The sequence below is a fragment of the Labeo rohita genome, chromosome 8 (genome assembly GCF_022985175.1).
Source record: "Labeo rohita strain BAU-BD-2019 chromosome 8, IGBB_LRoh.1.0, whole genome shotgun sequence".
NCBI classification, from domain to species: Eukaryota; Metazoa; Chordata; class Actinopteri; order Cypriniformes; family Cyprinidae; genus Labeo; species Labeo rohita.
This window is the reverse complement of record NC_066876.1, coordinates 7,509,639-7,530,246: the sequence shown is the minus strand read 5'-3', so window position 1 is coordinate 7,530,246 and position 20,608 is coordinate 7,509,639. Positions and strand designations below refer to the sequence as shown.

Sequence of the window (20,608 nt, the reverse complement as noted above, 5' to 3'; positions counted from 1 at the left end):
GACAACCTTTTAGGAGGAAGAAAGGAATAGAGAGAAGTCTTAAACTTAGAGTAAGGGTGGGGTTAACCTCGTTGCTATGGATGATGTCAGCATGCTAATAGGAGAGGGGCTTCTTTCAGAGATTTATTAATTGAAACATTGTAGAGCACAATATTATGTTGTCATATTCAAATAAAAGTAAAAAAAAAAAAAAAAAAAAAAAAAAAGTTTCTCATTCAAATAAAGATTTAAAAAAAATATGTTCAGCTAATTGTCAGCCTCTTACATGTGTGCTTCTTGCAAACAATTAGGGGATATACATATAAACAGCCTTTTAATTAACAGTAGAATCATCATGGCTGATAGTAAGATATGCAAATGTAAAAGAAAACCAAACTAGATTCAAGAACAGCTTCTTGCCCAACTTGTTAATGAAAGCAAGGATATAATCAAAGGAAAATTTGGAGTCGGGATAACCTTCAAAACCAAAAAAGATGCATGGGAAAAGGTATGTATGCAAATAAATGCAGCGTGTTTAAAAAATGTTTGTGTTCCAAAGGCAGATTGCTGGCAACAGCCATTTTAGCCCTGCTGAGAAAAACCCCCAATAAAAACCATTACAGAATTCTAGTGGTTTTACTGGTTATAATGGAAATTGTACTGGCTTTAATGGTAACTGTAATGACGCCTGTTGGTCTCTACTGGTAATTGGTCGCCTTCTATTGGTGGCTTGTTAAAACCACTAAATCCTAATGGAACATGTCCCAAAACACACTACAGAAAATCATTTTTTAATGGTTTTAATGGTTAAAAGTTGATGGTTTGTGATGGTATTTGTAGAATTGCTGTAATGGTTTGTATTGTTTTCAGCAAGGAGGATAATTTGTGAGTTGGTTTTAGTGACTTACGAGTCCTCTTCACTACTCACAGATTTAGGAGCTGGCTTTAGTGCTAAAACGCTTTGTGAAATACTCTTAGAGCAAAAATTTAGAAAGTCCTAAATTTAGGACTGACACGACTTATTTTTAAGAGTTATGAGCTACTTTTAGCCTTAGAATGTTTTGTGAATACAGACACAGATTGACTTAATTTACACAAGTTTTCATTGAGATTGACAGATGGTATTCTCTAGCTGCTGTAACTATATTTTTTATTGCAAAAACAGTAAGAGTAAATATGATCAGATAACACTGCTTGTTTGATGATGGTATTACTACATAATAATCTGATTTTATCTAGTGTTACTTCCTGGAGCTGCATATAAACTGAGATTGAGAAACTGAGATTCATTTTAATCAGATAAGGTCAAGAATTTAAATTGAAGCAACATTCTTTGTCACACAAACATCAATAATCAGTGTATGAATAGTGTATGATATGCTTCATGCTGCAGTGCATTCTGGGTGCATCATACAAAACGCATTCAGGGTTCCCAGAATGCACTGCAGCATGAAGCATGACACCATTAAGATTCATACACTGGTTCTTGATGTCTATGTGTGTCTAAGCATTCAGTATCAAAATGCTTTGTGAATAATGTTTTTTTTTTTTTAAATACAGGTAGATTACTATTCGTACAGAATTGTTTTGAAAATTATGGATACAGATTATTTGATCAGAACACTACTGTTACTAAAAAGAAATTAATAGCATTGATTATACTGTAGATAAGAACAATCAGATTCACTATATGATTGCACAACATTATCTGATCATATTTTCTCTTGTTGTCTTTATTATAACACACATACCTACAGCAGCTAGAGTCAAATTGCACAACTAAAGCGAACACTTATCGCCATAATTGTGACATCAAGCCAAACTACTACTTTCAAACAGATATCAACATCTAAGCCTCTGTTAATTTTTGTTAATTTTGCTTTTACATTTTACAACAGGTGGTGAAAACAAGAAAAAAGAAACTAAATTAGGATGTCACTCGCAATCGCCACTTGCACTTTCAGCTACCTAACGTCACTTGCAATCCACACAAATTGTGCGTGTTGCCAGTAGAAACAAGACGCTGTAGTGGTTGAATGATTAAAACTAATTTAATAGCAGGTCCTTCCAAGTATGTATAACTGCAGACCGGAGATCTCCAAATGGGGGCGGGAACTCCAAAATGGGGCGGGGTCTTGTCACGCAAAGACTTTCACCATTGGCTCTGGCTTCAGCCAATTGTTATTGACTTACGTTTCAAAATAAAACTTGGGACTTGAAATTCGCAGGGTAGGAGGGTGTAGTGATGCTGAGTATAACTAAAACGGTCCCGTTGTCCTCTGAGGTCCGGTTGGGGAGTTATAGACCGGTCCGGCAATCTTATATCGCATAATTTTATTAATTGTTTATCCACCATGCTATTCAGTGCCAATCCCACCATGCAGTCAGTTTCACTGGTTAAGGTTAGTGTCAGGTGTGGGGTAGATTTAGAATTGTTTGTAGGAAATCAACACTGTGATTGACACAACCAATAAAACCTTTAGAATCAGCTGTGGGGTGAAGTTTGCGCTTAAGTGGATTGGGGGAAAAATTTGCACATGCGTGTCATGTGCCTGTCTGTCAATGCGAGGAAGCCTGTCTGTCAATGTGAGGTCCTGCAAGTCATCTGTAGGAGATAAAGACAAGACCTGCAGATCCATGGCCACAGAACAGCAGAATATGAATGCAATGCACAAAGTCTCTCATTAAGTGTTTAGAAAATCATTAACACTTAATATGGCTTAATGTATTAATATAGTGCTATTAAAAGATCAAATTCAATATACAGTTTATTAATATAATCTATATGTATATAGAGTTTTCCTCCACAAAACGTGGCATAATGTGGCATAACAGACTAAGATGATAGACTAAACTCAGTATGCTCCTCTACATTTTTAAAACAACTAGAGACAAGCAGGTGAGCCCAGAACGCAACGCCGCATTTATTCACGTTTTTCCATATAGAATAATCTCTACAGCCCTTTTGTCTTTGTCCATTATGCTACATTGTGTTTTAATGATTTTATATTGAATATTATAAGAAAGTAATAGTCCTACCATATGTTTATTCCACTCATGAACTCAGACTGCTGATTTTACCAGAGGTGGAACCAAGTCATTCCTTTCAAGTCACAAGCAAGTCTCAAGTCAAATCCCAAGTCCTCAAAGAGTTAAAGTTAATGAGATAATTAAGTGACTAATTAAATGATGATTGTGCATTAGTGATAAAAACCTGGTGTTGTTGAGAATTACAGAGGATCAGATGTCGATGTTTTATTGGTTAAAACGATGTCACCATCATGGAGATCAGTGTTTTGCGTGGCGCTTTTGATCCTTGATTTCCTACTTTAGGTTATTCTTTGCATGTGGTGTTTTAAAGCAAAGAGGTCTGTGCTGTGCAGTCTGATGAGCTTGATAACTACACTGTAAAAAATAATTTCACCATTTAGTTGTTTCAATTAATTTTTTTAAGTTGACACAACTTGCAGCTATTGAATTTGCTCATTCAACTTAATATCTTAAATTTTACTGTCTCAACTAATTCATAAGTTGACAAAACGTTTTTATTTGCCCCCTCAACTTAAAAAAATGTGTTGAATCAATTTAATGAGGAAATCACGTTCTTAATGTCACATATCGCGAGATCTCGTGAAGACCGTTGCAGAAAGAAGATGTTTGTCAGCCATCATGGTGAGCTTCTCCACAGAGTTGGAAAATGTTCTCAATCAACAAATTTGGTAAGTAAATATTTGTATTTATTTGTTTAATATATGTACATTTATGTATGTTGTCTAAGAAGAGTACAAGTATGGTTTAAAGCGTCGTATTTTCTAGTTGGTTATATGTACTAGTTTCGCGGCCTCAAAATAGACACGGTTCCACAGTATTTTCGATATATCAAGTATACTCCCATGCGGTACTGAGCTAGATTTATGTGGAGAATGATAAATATACAGTTTGGTATGTATTATTAGAGAGAGACTGTTCATGCAGAGCGCGAGATGGACAGGGACGAACAAATGTATGGATTTAGAATGGAGAATTAAAAAAAGAATTTATGAACGATTAAAATTAAAAACAAGATTACTACTCGAACTGTCATTTTTATGCATGTTATAAAAGAAACGAATGAGCAGCTACCTCAGAGTTCATTTGAACCGGTACAAACTCTTCTCTCAGTTACTGAAGTGCCTCACCGGACACATATACAACTATACACATTATAAAACTATGGGTTTTTGAATAATAATAGAGGTGTATATCTTGTTTAAACAGCACTGCGATAAGGATTGTCATAAATGTGTAAAATTAGCTGTTTTTGGTTGTTCTAATTTCCTGTGTTATGTAGTTTAAAAGCCTTTCCTGTATTGTAAAATGGGGGTTTGGTAATTGAAATGTAAACTTGCAATGACATTTGGCCTTCTCTGTCAAGATGTATTTATTTTTATTTTTAGTGTTGTTTTAACATGTTTCTGTATTTTTCATATTTGTGATATACTGGAATGACTGAAGATCAGCATAAAATTCAACGATCTTGTGGTTGGACCTCAGCAAGTCCTTTTGCAGTTGTATCCATCAGTGCTATGCAGACAAGGGATGACTATCACATTGTACAGCTTGGACAAAGTTGTAAGTAAATGTATTTATTTAGTGCACATATTTACTGGAGTTTGTGAATTAATATTATAAGGCATAGTTTAAGGCTTCCCTTTGTTTTTATTAAAGCACACAGGTTCTCGAGGTATTCATCCAGGACATGACTTTTGGCATTATAGTTGTGGGTGACCAAATTGAGCACCATCAATCTGCAGCGTATCAGCGGCTGTAACATGTAAGTTTTCGATATGGTACACAGTACTTACTGTATGTCATGATACATGGTACATTCACAATACTAAAAAAAGCCACAAAGTGTTAAAGGGATAGTTCCAGCCCCAGCAACAAAACGGTACCTTTTTGAGTGTTGGAGTTTAGACTGGAGTGAGCAGGGCACATGCATGCCATTATGTAGATATTTGCAATGCACTTGGCAAAGGGAGCAACGTAATTTCCTCATTACCTTCAGCTGGCATGTTTCCGTGACAATGCAGCATGGTGTCCGTCAGCAGATGTCGCTGTTTTAAAGGCATAAATGTCTTTTTATTGTTGTTAGCATTATTGTTGCAAATAAACATACAGTTTATATTTTAAAATGTTTTATATTAGTTTTTAGGGCCCGATCACTGCAGTGCGAGGACCCTATTGGAATTGCTATGTTTATTATTATATATTATATATTTAAAACATAAAATGTATGTTTATTTGCAACAATAATGCTAACAACAATAAAAAGATATTTTCTATGCCATTAAAATAGCGACATCTGTTGACAGACACGTCGCTCCCTTTGCCAAGTGCATTCATAAAACAAATCTACATAATGGCACACAGTTGCCCTGTTCACTCCAAAGTCTAAACTTCAAGGGCTCTGCCCTTTGAAGGAGTAGGGTATATGGATGACCACTTCCATTTAGAATTTTCCCCCGTGAATCGTTCGGTTCTAATACACATACCGTAACACTCCTAGTTGCTATTGTAATTTTTAATGTCATTTTATATTAGATTTAAAAAATGTAATTTAGTTTTTTTCAGTCCTCGATGCACGTTCACGAGAGTACCACGACAGGTGTGTGCATTTCTCTGCTCGTAAACAAGGCGCAGTGCATGCATGTTCTACATCAGCATCACATACGTGTCATGATACTCTTGTGAATGTGTGGGCAAGACTGATAATATAAGTAAATATTTATTTACTAAAAAATATTTTGTATGTAAAATGTAATATTAAAGTGACTATACTTTGAATATAGTCTTTGTAAAACTTTGAAGCAAAATATGTCAGAATGTGCCAATAAAAAAATTGAACGACTGGTATTTTCAGCATCGACTAGCAGCAGTAGAATTTTGGCAACTAGTTTTATAAATCCCTAATGGCTACAATTTCAGATAAACAATGATAGAACTAAGAATTCACACCATCCAAATGAACCAAACTCTAACATCAACCGAACCTGGTGCACACCAAAAGTGCTAGTGTTGAAACACCCTTATATTCTGGAAATTAAAGTACTTGTTGCAGTTGGTCTGATACTCCTAGCCATGCTCACGTAACTTACGCCTTTTTTTAAAAAAAATATTTTTAACAGAATGTATTACTATAGTTAATGTACAGTAGTATTCTATGTTGATTCAATTATTATATTTGCATGTAAATAATTCTTTTTTTGTTGTTGTTTTCAGGCATCTCATGAAATTGAAGAATTAGTGAAGGGCATAGAAATGGACATCTTGATTGTGACTGAGGAGGAGCAATGAGGAATGCTTCCATAAGAAACTATTGCCATCATTTTGGAAGAGCGTCTTGACCTTACCAATATCTGTGACGTCCTGAAAGCATTTGTGGTTTGGATGGGTCTTCTTTACATCATTAACACTGATTACCCAAAACACATGAAGCACACTTCCAATGTTCTCCAAAAACTTTTCATGAACATTGGTGGGAGTAGCTGTTCTTAGTGTGTTTACGGGCTACGCAACATGCTACTTCTAAATTTAGAATCCCTAATCTGTTCTTTTGATTAAATGTGAATTAGTGAAAGGAATGTAAATATGTACTGTAATTGTTACACAGAAATGAAATGTCAATGTTTATCTATGTTTTTTAAAGTTAGGGTGTTTTAATACTAAACACAGTAATACTAAGTAGGAGGTTGTCTATTCTGAATTCAAATAAAATAGCCTTCTGCATGTTTTTCAGTGTCCATGAGACTATTTTCTGCAGTACTGTTAGAAAATAGAAACTTGAGTTGTGTGGGCAAATTACATAGTTCAGCCAGCTGTCAGTTAGTTGAATGAACATAACATTACAAGTAAGATTAACTATTCTAGAAAAAGTAACCTGGCTGCCTTAAAAATGTAAGTTGATTCAACAAAATGCTTAGTTGAGCCGATTTTTATTCAGTTTGCACAACTTATAATTATGAATTTAAACTTGAGTTGTGTGGGCAAATTGCATAGTTCCACTAGTTTAATGAACTTAACATTACAGGTAAGATGAACTATTCTTGAAAAAGTAACCTGGCTGCCTTAAAAATATAAGTTGATTCAACAAAATGCTTAGTTGAGCCGATTTTTATTCAGTTTGCACAACTTATAATTATAAATTTAAACTTGAGTTGTGTGGGCAAATTGCATAGTTTAACCAGTTGAATGAACTTAACATTACAAGTAAGATGAACTATTCTTTAAAAAGTAACCTGGCTGCCTTAAAAATATAAGTTGATTCAACAAGATGCTTCGTTTAGCCAATTTTTATTCAGTCTGCACAACTTATAATTATAAATTTATTCAACAAAAGGGTTAGTTTAAACAACTAAACATTTGTTGGTCTCACTAAGTTTATGTTGTTTCAACTTGGATTTAGGTTAGCACAACTTTCTTGTCATGTTGGTCTCACTAATTTTATGTTGTTTCAACTTACATTTAGGTTAGCACAACTTTCTTATCTTGCTGGGCTAACTAAAAACCTAAAAGTTGACTCAGCTTCACCTTTGTTATCCCAACTATTAATTCTAGGTTTAAGGAACTCCAACATATGTTTAAACAACATAAGTTTTTTAGCTTATTTAACACAACATTTTAAGGCAGCCAGGTTACAAATTATTTTAAGTTGAATCAACTTATTTGTTTTTACAGTGTAGCACAACAGATATGAAAAGTGAAGCTATATTTACCTGATATGTAATGTATTGCAGCTACACTGTAAAAAAACAACAACTTATGTTTTGTATTACAAATTCAGTTTTAAAGTTTACTGAACTATTTAACATTAACAAAGTTGAAATAGTTCAAAAGAAGCGGGTAAAATAAAAATTTAGACTAATTTGTTTGACCAAGTTAATATTTAAAGTTGGGACAACTAAGAACTTTTAGTGTGTTATTAGGATAGCCAAGGATGATGAGCATGCACAGTTTGATGACTTTTTTTATATACAACAGCATTTTCATTTCTCCCGCTTTGTCTTTTGCGGCCACAGTGCCCATTTATTCCACCACTGTGATCCCTCTGGTAGGTGTTGTTCTATGTGTATCAATTTATATGATATGATATGAATGAAATTTGCTCGCAATATGCACTTCTGTACAGCATAGGCGGCTGCAAGTGAGTAAAATTGGCTCAGGTGGCGCCCATTTAGTCCGTCAGTGTCCTAGCTAGAAATTTTTCATGTTCTGGGAATGTTTTCAGTGGCACGTTTTATTTTAGTTCCCAGAATGTTCTGCTAAAAGGTAGGATAACATTCTCTAAAAACATTCTAACAATGTTTATTGATAATATTGTTAGAACATTATCCTCTAACATTCTAATAAATCTTCCAATCACACTAGATATGGACTTTCATTGCTTAGAAGTCAAATTTTGGTTGAAAGTGAAAACCCAACCTTTGTTTGATGTCATTAAATAACTTCAAAAACAGCATTACCAGCTTTACTTATTTTAAACCAGATTGACTTTATTTCTGTCATACATTTACAGTTTTTATTGAGATTCACAGAGGTTTAGATGATGTCTGTTTGAAAGTAATAGTTTGGTTTGATGTCACCACTATGCTTTAGTTAGGCAGTTTGACTCAACTTCTTTTGACTGATCTTTGAATTTTTTTTTTTTGATTAAGCTTCTGCTGAATTCTGCTGAAAGTCTATGGAACCGCTGAATTATATACAAAATAATAATGCACAACTAATACCATAGATTAGACTAGATGAAATCTGAATCATCATCATCATGCAAGGAGCATCATCTAATAACATTTTCCCTTTTGCCATAACAAACATATAGTTACATAATGCATAATGTTCTCGGAACATTCTTAGAACAATAACATTCCTAGCTGGGCGAGGAGGTGTAACAATACTTGAAGTTCCACCTGAAGTTAATAAGAATATAAGGACTTCACTACTGTCATTCAACAGACCAGAACTACAGTAGGCTAGGATTTCCCGTACTGTGTATTATGTGGTAGAAGAGATTTTCATACCTGAGACAAAAGGCAAGAGACAAAAGCCTTCTTTTAGACCTAATCACAGATCTTTAATTACACAAAAGGATAATTGAAGATGACCACAATTCAATGCAAATTGCAACAGCATACCAAAGACAACAACCAACCAAGAAACAAACTATAACCAAGGACATATACAAATATAAACACAGACAACGTCAAAATAACAACAACAGAATCAAATCAAAGAAAACTTCGACATAACACTCATTGGAACACAGAAACCACACACACACACACACACACACAAACAAAAATGAATACCCATGACACTAAGTTCATTATAATATATAAATACAAAGACATTTAGTCAGCAAGAACAATCTCCATCAGTTTATATTATCATAAGGTGCACAAGTATGATCTAACACAATTTTCACACACACACACACACACACGCTGTGTTTACATGTTTTATGGGGACATTCCATAGGCGTAATGATTTTTATACTGTGCAAACCGTATTTTCTATCGCCCTACACCTACCCTACACCTAAACCTAGCCCTCACAGGAGACTGTGCACACTTTTACTTTCTCAAAAAAATCATACTTTCTCATTCTGCATGATTTATAAGCCTGTTTCCTCATGGGGACCTCACAAATGTCCCCACAAGGTCAAAATTTACTGGTATTACTATCGTTGTGGGGACATTTGGTCCCCATAACGTGATTAATACCAGGTGCACACACACACACACACACACAATATCAGTATCACATTTGGAGATATATTACAATCATAGTTGTTTTTTTTTAATGTCATGATGTATGTCATAAAGGATAAATTCTTCATTAATAGCAGTCCCTTCCATTCAGAATGATGACCTGAAATTTGTATAATTACGATTATTATACTTTTTAATCAAGTGGCTAAGTCTGACAGTTTTACAAAGAAAGAAAAAATGTATGAAACCTATTATCAATGACAAGGTGAGGGCCTCTCTGTAAAAGAAAAAAAAAAAAAAAACGATTGACAAACTGCATGTACAGGGATGACAATGATTAGTAGCATTCTGAATTATTCTCATTTCTGCTTACGTGTTGATTTTATCTTGTAGTAAATGAGCCCAGCAGCTGCTATAATGACTCCCAGCACCAGAACAGATGCCCCAATACCGACTTTAATCTTCTCAGACTCAGGAAGTAATGGATCTGTAGGGTACATTTGTGTGTCACATTATGCTGATCACAGAAGTAGTTATTAATATGACAATCAGTTAGTATCTCCTCTTACCCCAGTCTGTGACTATGGGTTGATTCAAGCTGGCATGGTCCACCATACAAGAGATCTTTTCTCCGTATTTTGGGATGTACACCATCTCAGAATGTATCTGGTAGTACCAGTCACCATCAGCCATCTCCATAACTGAGGTCACGTCAGAGTTCACTACTTCACCATTTCTCAGCCAGGACACTTTGATGTGTTTTGGATAAAACTCATATGCGCTGCATATCAGCACAGCTGGAAAAATGGCACCAGCCTGTTTCACTAAGCTGAGCTTAACTTTTGGTTTCACTGAATGAAAGAGAGCAACACCCTAAGTACAGTTTCTGAACCATCAATTCATATGTATGTGTTAGTGTGTGGCAAGTAGGTATGGAGCTAATTTGAGAAAACCTTGGAATTATTTTTACTCACTTTTTTTTTTTACATTTAAAATCACTAGAATTAAATGCTTACTATGGTTACATTAAAACATTTTTTAAATTAATTATTATTTTCTACGTCCTCCAGTAAAAATAACATAAATGTTAAAAACAAGTGTTACATAAGTGACAGAAAGTTTAGAGAAGGGTCACTTACCTGCTTTATCACGGAGAGCTGGATCCCTGTTTTTTATATTATATTTGCATTCTGTATCAACACTTGCTATCTCTGCTATCAGAGTGGGGCTATTGTTCCATCCCTCTGCAACACTTAGTCCATACTTATTTAACCCCACAAACCTCCCAACAGTGCTGTTGAACTGTACAAACAGATGTTTATTAAAATAGAAGTTGTCAATATAGACCATGTCACTGAGATCACGGGCGCTGTAGAAGCATCTTGACCATCGGGATAAGTAATATTGATCAGCTGAAAAAGAAAAATTGCAGGTCAACAAGAAAACAAAAATTGTCAACAAGAAAACAGTCCACCCTCGAAGGACCATCAGATCAAGTCACTTTTCTTAAGAGAAACAGTATACAGGTGCATCTCAAAAAAATTGAATATCCTGAAAAAGTTCATTTTTTTGTTTATAACTTCTTTCAAAAACTGAAACTTTCATATATTCTAGATCCATAACATCTAAAGTAAACCATTTGTAAAGTTTTTTGTTTTAATTTTGATGATTAGAGTTTATAGCTCATGAAAGTCAAAAACCCAGTATCTCAAAATATTAGAATATCTCCTAAGATCAATCAAAAAATGGATTTGCAAAAAAGTTCTTTAAAATGTGTTCATTTATGCACTCAATACGTGGTCAGCAGCACATATTACAGCAAATTACTTGCTCCTAGCACAAATTACAGCCTCAGTGAGGTGTGGCATGGAAGCGATTTCTTCCTTCCAGTCAACTTTGCATTTAATATGCTTTGATACAGCACTCCGTAAAAAGCCACCCCTTTCAGTAATAACCTTCTGTGACTTACCCTCTTTGTGGATGGTGTCAATGATTGTCTTCTGGACCATTGCCAAGTCAGCAGTCTTCCCCATTATTGTTGTTTCAAAGAACAAGAGATGCCTAGAATTTATACTGTAGGGAAGGACGTTTAATGAAACTCGAGTGTAAATATTCTAATATTTTTAGATATTGGATTTTTGGCTTTTATGAGCTGTAAGCTCTAATCCTCAAAATGAAAAAAAAAACTTTTGAAATGTTTTACTTTAACTGTAATGAATCTAGAATATCTGAAATTTTCAGAATTTAAAATAAGTTACAAACAAAAAATGAACTTTTTCATGATATTCAAATTTTTTTGAGATGCACCTGTAATAATTTTAAGGCAAGGTAAAAAATTATAAAAGTCATTTTCAAAAAAAAAAAAAAAAAAAAGAACTGAGTGCAGTGCATTATTCTCCACACATGATCTAAACGATCAGTGCAATCTAAATCCTACACACATTTAGTCAAAAAAGCTAATTGTCCACTTTCAAGGCATTGCGATTTCACCTTTTACTGCAGAAGCTGACAAGCACCCTTGTTGTTTGTGAACAGAAGCAGATAAGTGCATTTTAGTGAATCAGCACGCTGTACTCAGGTCAGGTAATAAGGCCGCTAGTCACTTTGAAAAGACCCGCTATAAGAGGAATTTCGTCAAAGCTGACTAAAAGTGATTGAGCATGGATAATTTTGACGAACTTGATGAAGCTGTGATAATCTTATTCAAGGTATAAAAGGACATTTTTCACGGAACCTTGCAAAAGCAGCATGTTACAGTGGTGAGGGAAAACTGCATGTAATCACAACCATACAGTCTATCATCACAACAACAACATTTGGCATCTACATTGTCAGCTGGTGAACTTTTCAATGAATTTTGTAAGTTACCTGTATTTGTTTAAGTTATTATTACTTAATCAAAACAACCCACCTACAGTGTGATTGATATTAGGCTACTTGTAATGCACAATATCAAATCGAATCAAAACAAAAACTTTTAACTAATTTAATTAAGCTCTGCTGCTACTGATAATAATGCAGTTATTGTTGATATTTAACTATGTTACTTCAGTACCTCTCATTTTACTTACCACTTTCTGTTCCAGTAAATACAGCCAGTGTCAGAATGAGATGACAGCTCAAGTGCTTTAGCGGTGACATTTTCACTCACAATGAATCCCTGCTGAATGTGATTTGCTTATGTTCACTGATGTCTAAGATGATTTCCACCAGTTACTTCAGGTATGTGTAAAGTGTTGCTAGGCAGCTTTCATTTGTCAACAAACACTGTCAAGTTAATAAATTTTAATTATTGTATTAGGGTGAATTCATGTGAAGTGGTCCGTTTAAACTTGATTGTACTGTGTTCAATGGGTTTACACTTTCAGAGCATAATAATGTTTTTTTAATTAATGGCACAGTATTTCTCTAAATAATAAAACAGTTTTGGTTGATGCAATATGACACTGGTTGGTGTGGCCACACCTCAAATGAGGATTGTGTCATGGTGAAAGGTAGAAAACCCTTTAACATAAGCTTATAAGTTATAAGGTATTATACACATATTATTGTGACAGTTCTGGTTTTATTCAATACTACCGTTAACAGAGTAAAATGCATAGAATTTTTGTTTTTTGTTTGTTTGTTTGTTTTCTTGTAAGGTGTTTAAATATTGCTTGCCCACTTTGGCTGAAAGTGTTAGAATAAGTGTGGGCTAATGGGATTCAGGTAATGTGGACCAACCTTTAACCTTCATTTTACCCAAATTCATTAAATAAATTGACATTCACTAGTTTTTTTTAAAGTTGACATGTATAATTTACAAACTAAATTAACTGAAATAGTTTAACACAACAAATGTTTTAAATGCACCACACCACCACACCACCACACCACCACCCCCCACCACCACCCCCTTTCTCTCAGAAAATTGTTAAAGTTGCAAATATTTTGGTACTCACATGTTATTTTATTTATTTATTTTTTGTTTGCATTGGAGCTCAAAAAACAGAGAAGAAGTCAAATCTGATACAGTTCCAAAATAACTGAAATCAGTCAGTTCCTGTATCCATGAGCGAGTTTCTTACACCTCTCTACTGGAATTTTGGACCACTCTTCTATTGTAAACTACTCCAGGTCATTCAGATTTGAAGGATGCCTTCTCCCAACTGCTATTTTGAGATCTCTCCACAGGGGTTTTATGGGACTCAGATCTGGACTCATTTCGGGCCAATTTAGGAGTCTCCACCGCTTTGTTTGTAACCATTTCTGAGTGCTTTTTAAAATGCGTTTCGGGTTATTGTCCTGCTGGAAGACCCATGACCTCTGGTGGAGATGCAGCTTTCTGACACTGGCCACTACATTGGGCCTCAAAATTCTTTGGTAATCATCAGATTTCATGATACCGTTCACAGAGTCAAGGCATCCAGTGCCAGAAGCAGCAAAGCAACCCCAAAACATCTTTGGACCTCCACCATGTTTGACTGTAGGGACTGTGTTTTTTCTTTGAAGGCCTCATTTCTTTTTCTGTAAACAGTGCCATTATGTCCTTTACCATAAAGCTCTACTTTTGTCTCATCTGTCCACAGTAGGTTCTCCCAGAAGTAGTGGGTTTGTCACATAAGTCACTTTTTGTGCAGTGGTGTCTTCCTGGGTCTCCTACAGTAGTGTCCCTTTTCATTCAGATGGCGATGGATAGTGCGAGCTGACACTGTTGTACCTTGTGTCTGCAGATCAGCCTAAATTTGTTTGTAAGTTAATCAGGGTTCTTTATCCACCATTCGAACAATCCTTCGTTGTAATTTTTCATTAATTTTGCTCTTCTGTCCACATCCAGGGAGGTTAGCTACAGTGCCATGGGCTGTAAACCTCTTGATGATATTGCGCACAGTGGACACAGGAACATTAAGATCTCTGGAGATGGACTTGTAGCCTTGAGGTCATTCATGTTTTTACATATTTTTTCTCTCAAATCCACAGACAACTCTTTACACTTCTATCTTTTCTCCATGCTCAGTGTGACACACAACACAAAGGTTGAGTCAACTTTTCTCCATTTTAACTGGTTGCAAGTGTGATTACTATATTGCCCACACCTGTTACTCGCCACAGGTGTGTCTAAATACAAATTACAGGAGCATCACATGCTTGAAAAGAAATTATTTCTTACAATTTTGACAAGGTGCAAATAATTTTGTTAAAACAACTGCTAAAAAAATCTGATATATAATTAGCTCTTCTACAGTTAAATCAACCAAACTAATTTCTGCCAATGAATTTACCAAAAGCACTGAGGTGTTTAGAAATGTGGTTGGATGAGATCTGAGGAAAAAAAAAAAAAAAAAAACAATATTCCAGTAAGACAAGTAAGAGAAATATAATTCCTTGGAACAAGGAAATAGGAGTCAGAACAAGGAACTAAAATATAGTGCTCATTGTTTTTAATGACAAGAAGTTCCTGAAAAACATTTTTTGGTGTGTCTACAACGTTAGATTATACTAGCTTCACTTTTTACATGTGTTTGAGACATAGCATGCTGAAGACATCCCTGGTTAAAGCCTGTAAATGCAATAAGAACAGCTAAAGTTCAAACTGACACTGACTCATATGAAGTATGAGTAATATTTATTGACAACTCCTCTTGTCTTTCAGGGATCTCATCTCAGCAAACACAGTACGTTGTAAAAATGTTGCCAGTTTTGTATTTTTGTAGGTTTTCTAAAATTAATTTCATAACCAAACAGAGCATTTATTTAATTAGCTTACAAGCTGTCTCATATATAAGGTCTGAGATAAAATTTTATAGTTTTATAATTTTAACCTTTTAGTTATTTTAAATTTAACTGCTTAACAGGATAAACTATACTGTTAATGGCTTAGTTTTTGGTTGAAAATGAGTACAGGACCTCCTTTATAGTTGGGTGAAGGAGTTGGGTATATGTTACACAGTAACATATTTTACCCCGGAGGGGGGTCATCCGGCAGCCACAATGCAGATGCCCCAGGGCTAACACAGTAACATATTTTCAAATGCAAAAAAAAAAAAAAAAATAGTAATAAATAGTAATAGTAAAAAAATATAATAGTATTTTAACCAATAAAACATCAACATCTGATCTTCTGTAATTCTCAGTAACAGCAGGTGTTCATCACTAATGCACAGTCAACATTTAATTAGTCAATTATCTCATTAAATTTAATTCTTTGAGGAGTTGGGATTTGAGACTTGGGAGACTTGCTTGTGATTTGAAAGTCCCACCTCCGCCTCTTACAGAAACAAAGTCAATCTAGGATGCGTTTCCCAAAAGCAACTATGGTCGCAAGTTCTGTCAATACCAATAGAGTTTCAATGGACCTTACCACCATAGTTAGCTAACGATGCTTTAGGGAAACACACTCCTGGTTAGTAATAAGTGAAGCTGGCGCTGCTGTTTGTGGAGTTGTTTAATCCTCCTCTGCTGAGATCTTCAGAGATTTAATGTCTTTTATCTTCAGTTGATTTCATGTAAGGCTGTGGCTTCAGTCAGTTGTTGTGTTTTGTTTTCTTCTTTCCTTCAGTGATTCTGCTTGTTAATTGGCTTATTAAGGCTGAAATGACTCCATATTTAATATACACGGATTTGGGACTCAGATAAGGTCCAGTTGAGGTTTATTTCTTTGCTCTTGGCTGACATATGGCCTTGCTATGGCCAGCTTTTGGCCCAGATCTGGCAAACAGGAACGGTCCACCCAAGTGCCATCATTCCACATTACATGTGGGCCAGATCATCATTCCACATGTGCCAGATGTGGGCCGGATTTGGGCAGACACTATGTTGCTATCTGGGCTAGCTGCAGCTCTTCTGTGTAGGGAGAAAAACATAATAAAATAACATAGGAAGGAATAAAATAAATAGTCCTAAACAAAATTGATTTCACAATTATTGCACATATTTGAAAAGAACCCCCCCAAAAACTTTAATACCTTAATTTAGTAAAAATGAATTGCATTTAATTTATTGCATTCCAGGTGCTTTTAAATAACTTTTTTACTATAACTTTTACGGGTAGTTTGAATGTTAAGCATTGTCATGAATTCATTGTATTCTCATTTGTAAAATACAAACTAATTGTTTATAGGCTAACCTGATCTCATGAAAGTGCGTATAAAACAATTTTGTGTTTATTTTGCATAACAGGCCTTTAATATATGCAGAAATTGACCTTGGCATGCATATGAAATGTATATCAAGGCTTATTCCTCACGGTGCGTCTTCTTTTTTTTTTAAGGAGGTGATGTTAGCGCATCTCAAGCTTGGTTATCTTACAGCGCGCGATATGCGTGGGCGTGATCACATAACAGGTGAGCTCAGACTCGCGTTGGTTTAATTTACGGATTATTTTATCAGAGAATATTTGTTTGACTTAATTTAATGATAGACACTTCAAGACTTAATTTAATGATAGACACTTCAAGCTTTCTTTATACTGTATTTCTCATGCCATTTTCGTTCATTTTAGTAACTCGTTTCAGGAAGATTCACAGAGATTGAGAATGCAGAAAACACATTTGTTTTCTTTATTTTACAAACCCCCCCCCAAAAAAAGAAAGTTTGTTGATATTGGGAGTGTATACAAAAATACTTATGTAATTGTAATTGTAATTGTTCAGTCAATATTTAATAAAAGAACTTTCTCTTTGTTCTGTATTTTTTTAGGGTTTATAACTTGAAAAGTAAACTTGAAAGTAACTTGAAAGTAAAGTAATTAGTAATCTGATTACTTTTTAAATGCAGCAATCAGTAATGTAATTAAATTACCATTTTAAATAAAATAATTAGTAATTTGTAGTGGATTACTTGTTTTGAGTAACTTATCCAACACTGGTCATAACTATGAAATGTGAGTTTTTTAACTGGTGGCGGTGCTGTAGAGTTAGTCCTAGGGACCCAAAATTTGGTCAGGGTTCTATTGAGAATGACATTAAAGGAGAAGTCCACTTCCAGAACAACAATTTACTTACCCCCCCGTCATCTAAGATATTCATGTCTTTCTTTCTTCAGTCGTAAAGAACGTAAAGACTTCAAACAATCCCAAATGCAGTTGTAAACGATCCCAGCCGAAGAAGAAGGGTCTCATCTAGCGAAATGATCGGTTATTTTCATTTTTAAAAATACAATTTATGTACTTTTTAATGCCAAACGCTCATCTTGTCTCACTCTGCTTGGACTGTTTTTGTTCCAATTCATGACAGTTAGGGTATGTCGAAAAACTCCATCTCATGTTCTCCCTCAAGTTCGAAATCGTCCTATATCGTCCTATTTTACCTTTTTTGTTAAGGGTGTTTGATCTTCTTTGCATCTTTACTTTGCAAAGACTGTGTCGGTACTTCTGCAGTGATGTAGTATGATTTTAAAATGATTTTTAAAGTCGAGGGAGAAAATACGACTGGAGTTTTTTGACATACCCTAACTGTCTTGAGTCAGAATACACAGAGAACGAGCATTTGAGATTAAAAGTATTTTTTAAAAATGAAAATAACCGATCGTTTCACTAGATAAGACCCTTCTTCCTCGGCTGGGATTGTTTACAACCGCATTCGGGATCATTTGAAGCCACATTTAAACTGCATTTTGGAAGTTCAAAATCAGGGCACCATATCAGTCCATTATATGGAGAAAAATGCAGAAATGTTTCCTCAAAAAAACATAATTTCTTTACGACTGAAGAAAGAAAGACATGAACATCTTGGATGACAAGGGGGTGAGTACATTATATGTGAATCTTTGTTTTGGAAGTGGACTTCTCCTTTAACAAGTGTGACAATTTTCATAATTTCCTATGCATCGATTCATATGGCTGCCATAGACTCCCATTCAGGAAGAAGAAGAAATATAGCTGCAAGCGGCCACTGTCACGAGCCGGGTTTGACTCTAGTTGTCTATTCTTTTCTATGTCTTACGCGTCTATCCTAGACTCAGCTGTCCGCTCACGCTGATTGGGAGGGCACCTGTTCCCTCTTTACACTGATTTTCCTGTCCATTTCTCTCTGCATGTTCCTAGGCTTTTCGCCAGATTATTGGGCTTTACTACCTGTCTGCTAGCGATTGTTAAAACTCAGTTTTTCTGTCGCAGAGTTCACAGTCAAGCAGTAAAAAAAATATAAAACATTTGTTTCTATACATTCATTTTATCAACAGCAAGAACAAGTACAAACATTCTAGAGCTCTAATTCTCCTTTATTCATAAAATAAAGTCCGGTTTATATATTTATGTAAAGTTCAATTCATTTTAATAGATTACAATTACTACATACAGCGATAAGGTGTGAGGTTAATTATTATTATTATTATTATTATTATTATTTTGCACATTAATGTAATAAATCATTTACATTTACATACAGATATTTATTCATTTAGATGATTTTGTCTAAATCAGTTTTAATTCCACTATAATAGACTATTCAATTTTAATTTATTTTACTGTAAATAATGAATTTTTGATTACGTCAAGTCATTTATTTATACAGTGCTTTGTACAATACAGATTGTTTCAAATCAGCTTTACAGTGATAACATGAAAATTATGCAACAAAGTTTATTTTCGGGTGTATAGCAGCTCTAAAAGAAAAGAGTGTCATTGTCCAGTTTAACCTGTTTAATCCCAAATTTTTCCCAGACATGAAAATATCCAAATGATGTGTCATAAGTAACCCTTTGAAATAATCTTAATTTGTCTTCAGAACACAATTTAAGATATTTTGGATGAAAACCGGGAGGTTAGTGACTGTCCCACTGACGGCCAAGTTACGGCCTTCGGATCTCGTTCACCGTTGATCGACCCACGCCTGCTGCACGGACTATCCCCACGTCTTGCCTTTGCTACTCTTGTTTGCTGTTGTTCCAACCCTGCCTGTTTTCACCATGTTTCTGTCTCATTCGAATAAAAGCTTGCAAATGGATCTGCTCGCCTCTCGTCTCCCTCCCCACGTTACAGAATACTCGGACCGAGCAAAACGTGGGGATAGTCTGTGCAGCAGGCGTGGGTCGATCAACAGCGAACAAGATCCGAAGGGGGAAAGACAAAGGGGTATTCCGTGCAATGAGCGGGAAGTCCAAAAGGCAGGCGGTGAGACAGATGAAACGAGATGACCAGGTGAGAAAGCTAAAGCTGCGTACGCTGTTCAGTGTCAGCCAAACCACATGGATACGTCTTCTATGTTCTTTACGCTTTGATTTGAACAAAAACAGTGTATCCTTGTGGTGTGGCTGAAACAGAACAGCGTACGCAGTTTGCGTCCAGCAGGTATTCTCCAAAATCTCCAACATTTTGTAAAATACAACATAAAATTTTTATATTAGTGCTACCAGTATTACAACATAAACATTAATTTAGTGCAATATTTTGTTATTGCAACATTTTAATGTAATTTTCACTAACAACTGCAATTTGATTTATATTGTATACCAGGGGTGGCGAACTCCGGTCCTGGAGAGCCGCAGCCCTGCAGAGTTCAGCTTCAACCCTAATTAAAACTCACCTGCATGTAGCTTTCTAGTAACCCTTCAGACCTTGATTAGCTTGTTCAAGTGTGTATTGTGACCATAAACATGCTCATTTATTCTATGACCATGCAAAATCAACAAATATATGTGAACTCTTGTAATTATACTAGACACCTTAAAGATAATGTGTACTAAAATTCTTTGTCATATCTTTTGTTAACATACTTTACTAGCATTTCATTTTGAAGCTTTGATGCAACCATCTTCTTCTCAAGGTGCAAACAGGAAATAACCTGCTCTGGTCATGTGACAATTTGCACTAATCATGTGAAACTGGACATATTTAATTGAGACCCTTTATTTTTTCCATATATACAGGAAGTACACTAAAACATCAGTAAGGTTTTTAAAGCTTT

At 35.1% G+C, this 20,608-nt stretch overlaps 1 protein-coding gene across 3 annotated transcripts; it reads right to left on the bottom strand.

The window, feature by feature from the left end:
• Window positions 1-9,124: 9,124 nt before the first annotated feature.
• Window positions 9,125-12,866, bottom strand: LOC127169358 (rano class II histocompatibility antigen, A beta chain). Of its 3 annotated transcripts, none has more exons than XM_051116670.1 (6): window positions 12,797-12,866; window positions 10,865-11,137; window positions 10,295-10,576; window positions 10,099-10,212; window positions 9,974-10,002; window positions 9,125-9,885 (listed from the first exon to the last, which is right to left on the bottom strand). In XM_051116670.1, the coding sequence occupies exons 1-5, from the start codon at window positions 12,864-12,866 to the stop codon at window positions 9,980-9,982; spliced, it is 762 nt and encodes a 253-aa protein (XP_050972627.1). In that variant the 3' UTR covers window positions 9,125-9,885; window positions 9,974-9,979. The 3 variants fall into 3 exon arrangements, with proteins under 3 accessions (XP_050972627.1, XP_050972628.1, XP_050972626.1); XM_051116671.1 differs by adding an exon at window positions 11,695-11,798 and having other exon boundaries at window positions 9,125-10,002; window positions 12,797-12,858; XM_051116669.1 differs by having other exon boundaries at window positions 9,125-10,002.
• Window positions 12,867-20,608: the final 7,742 nt, after the last annotated feature.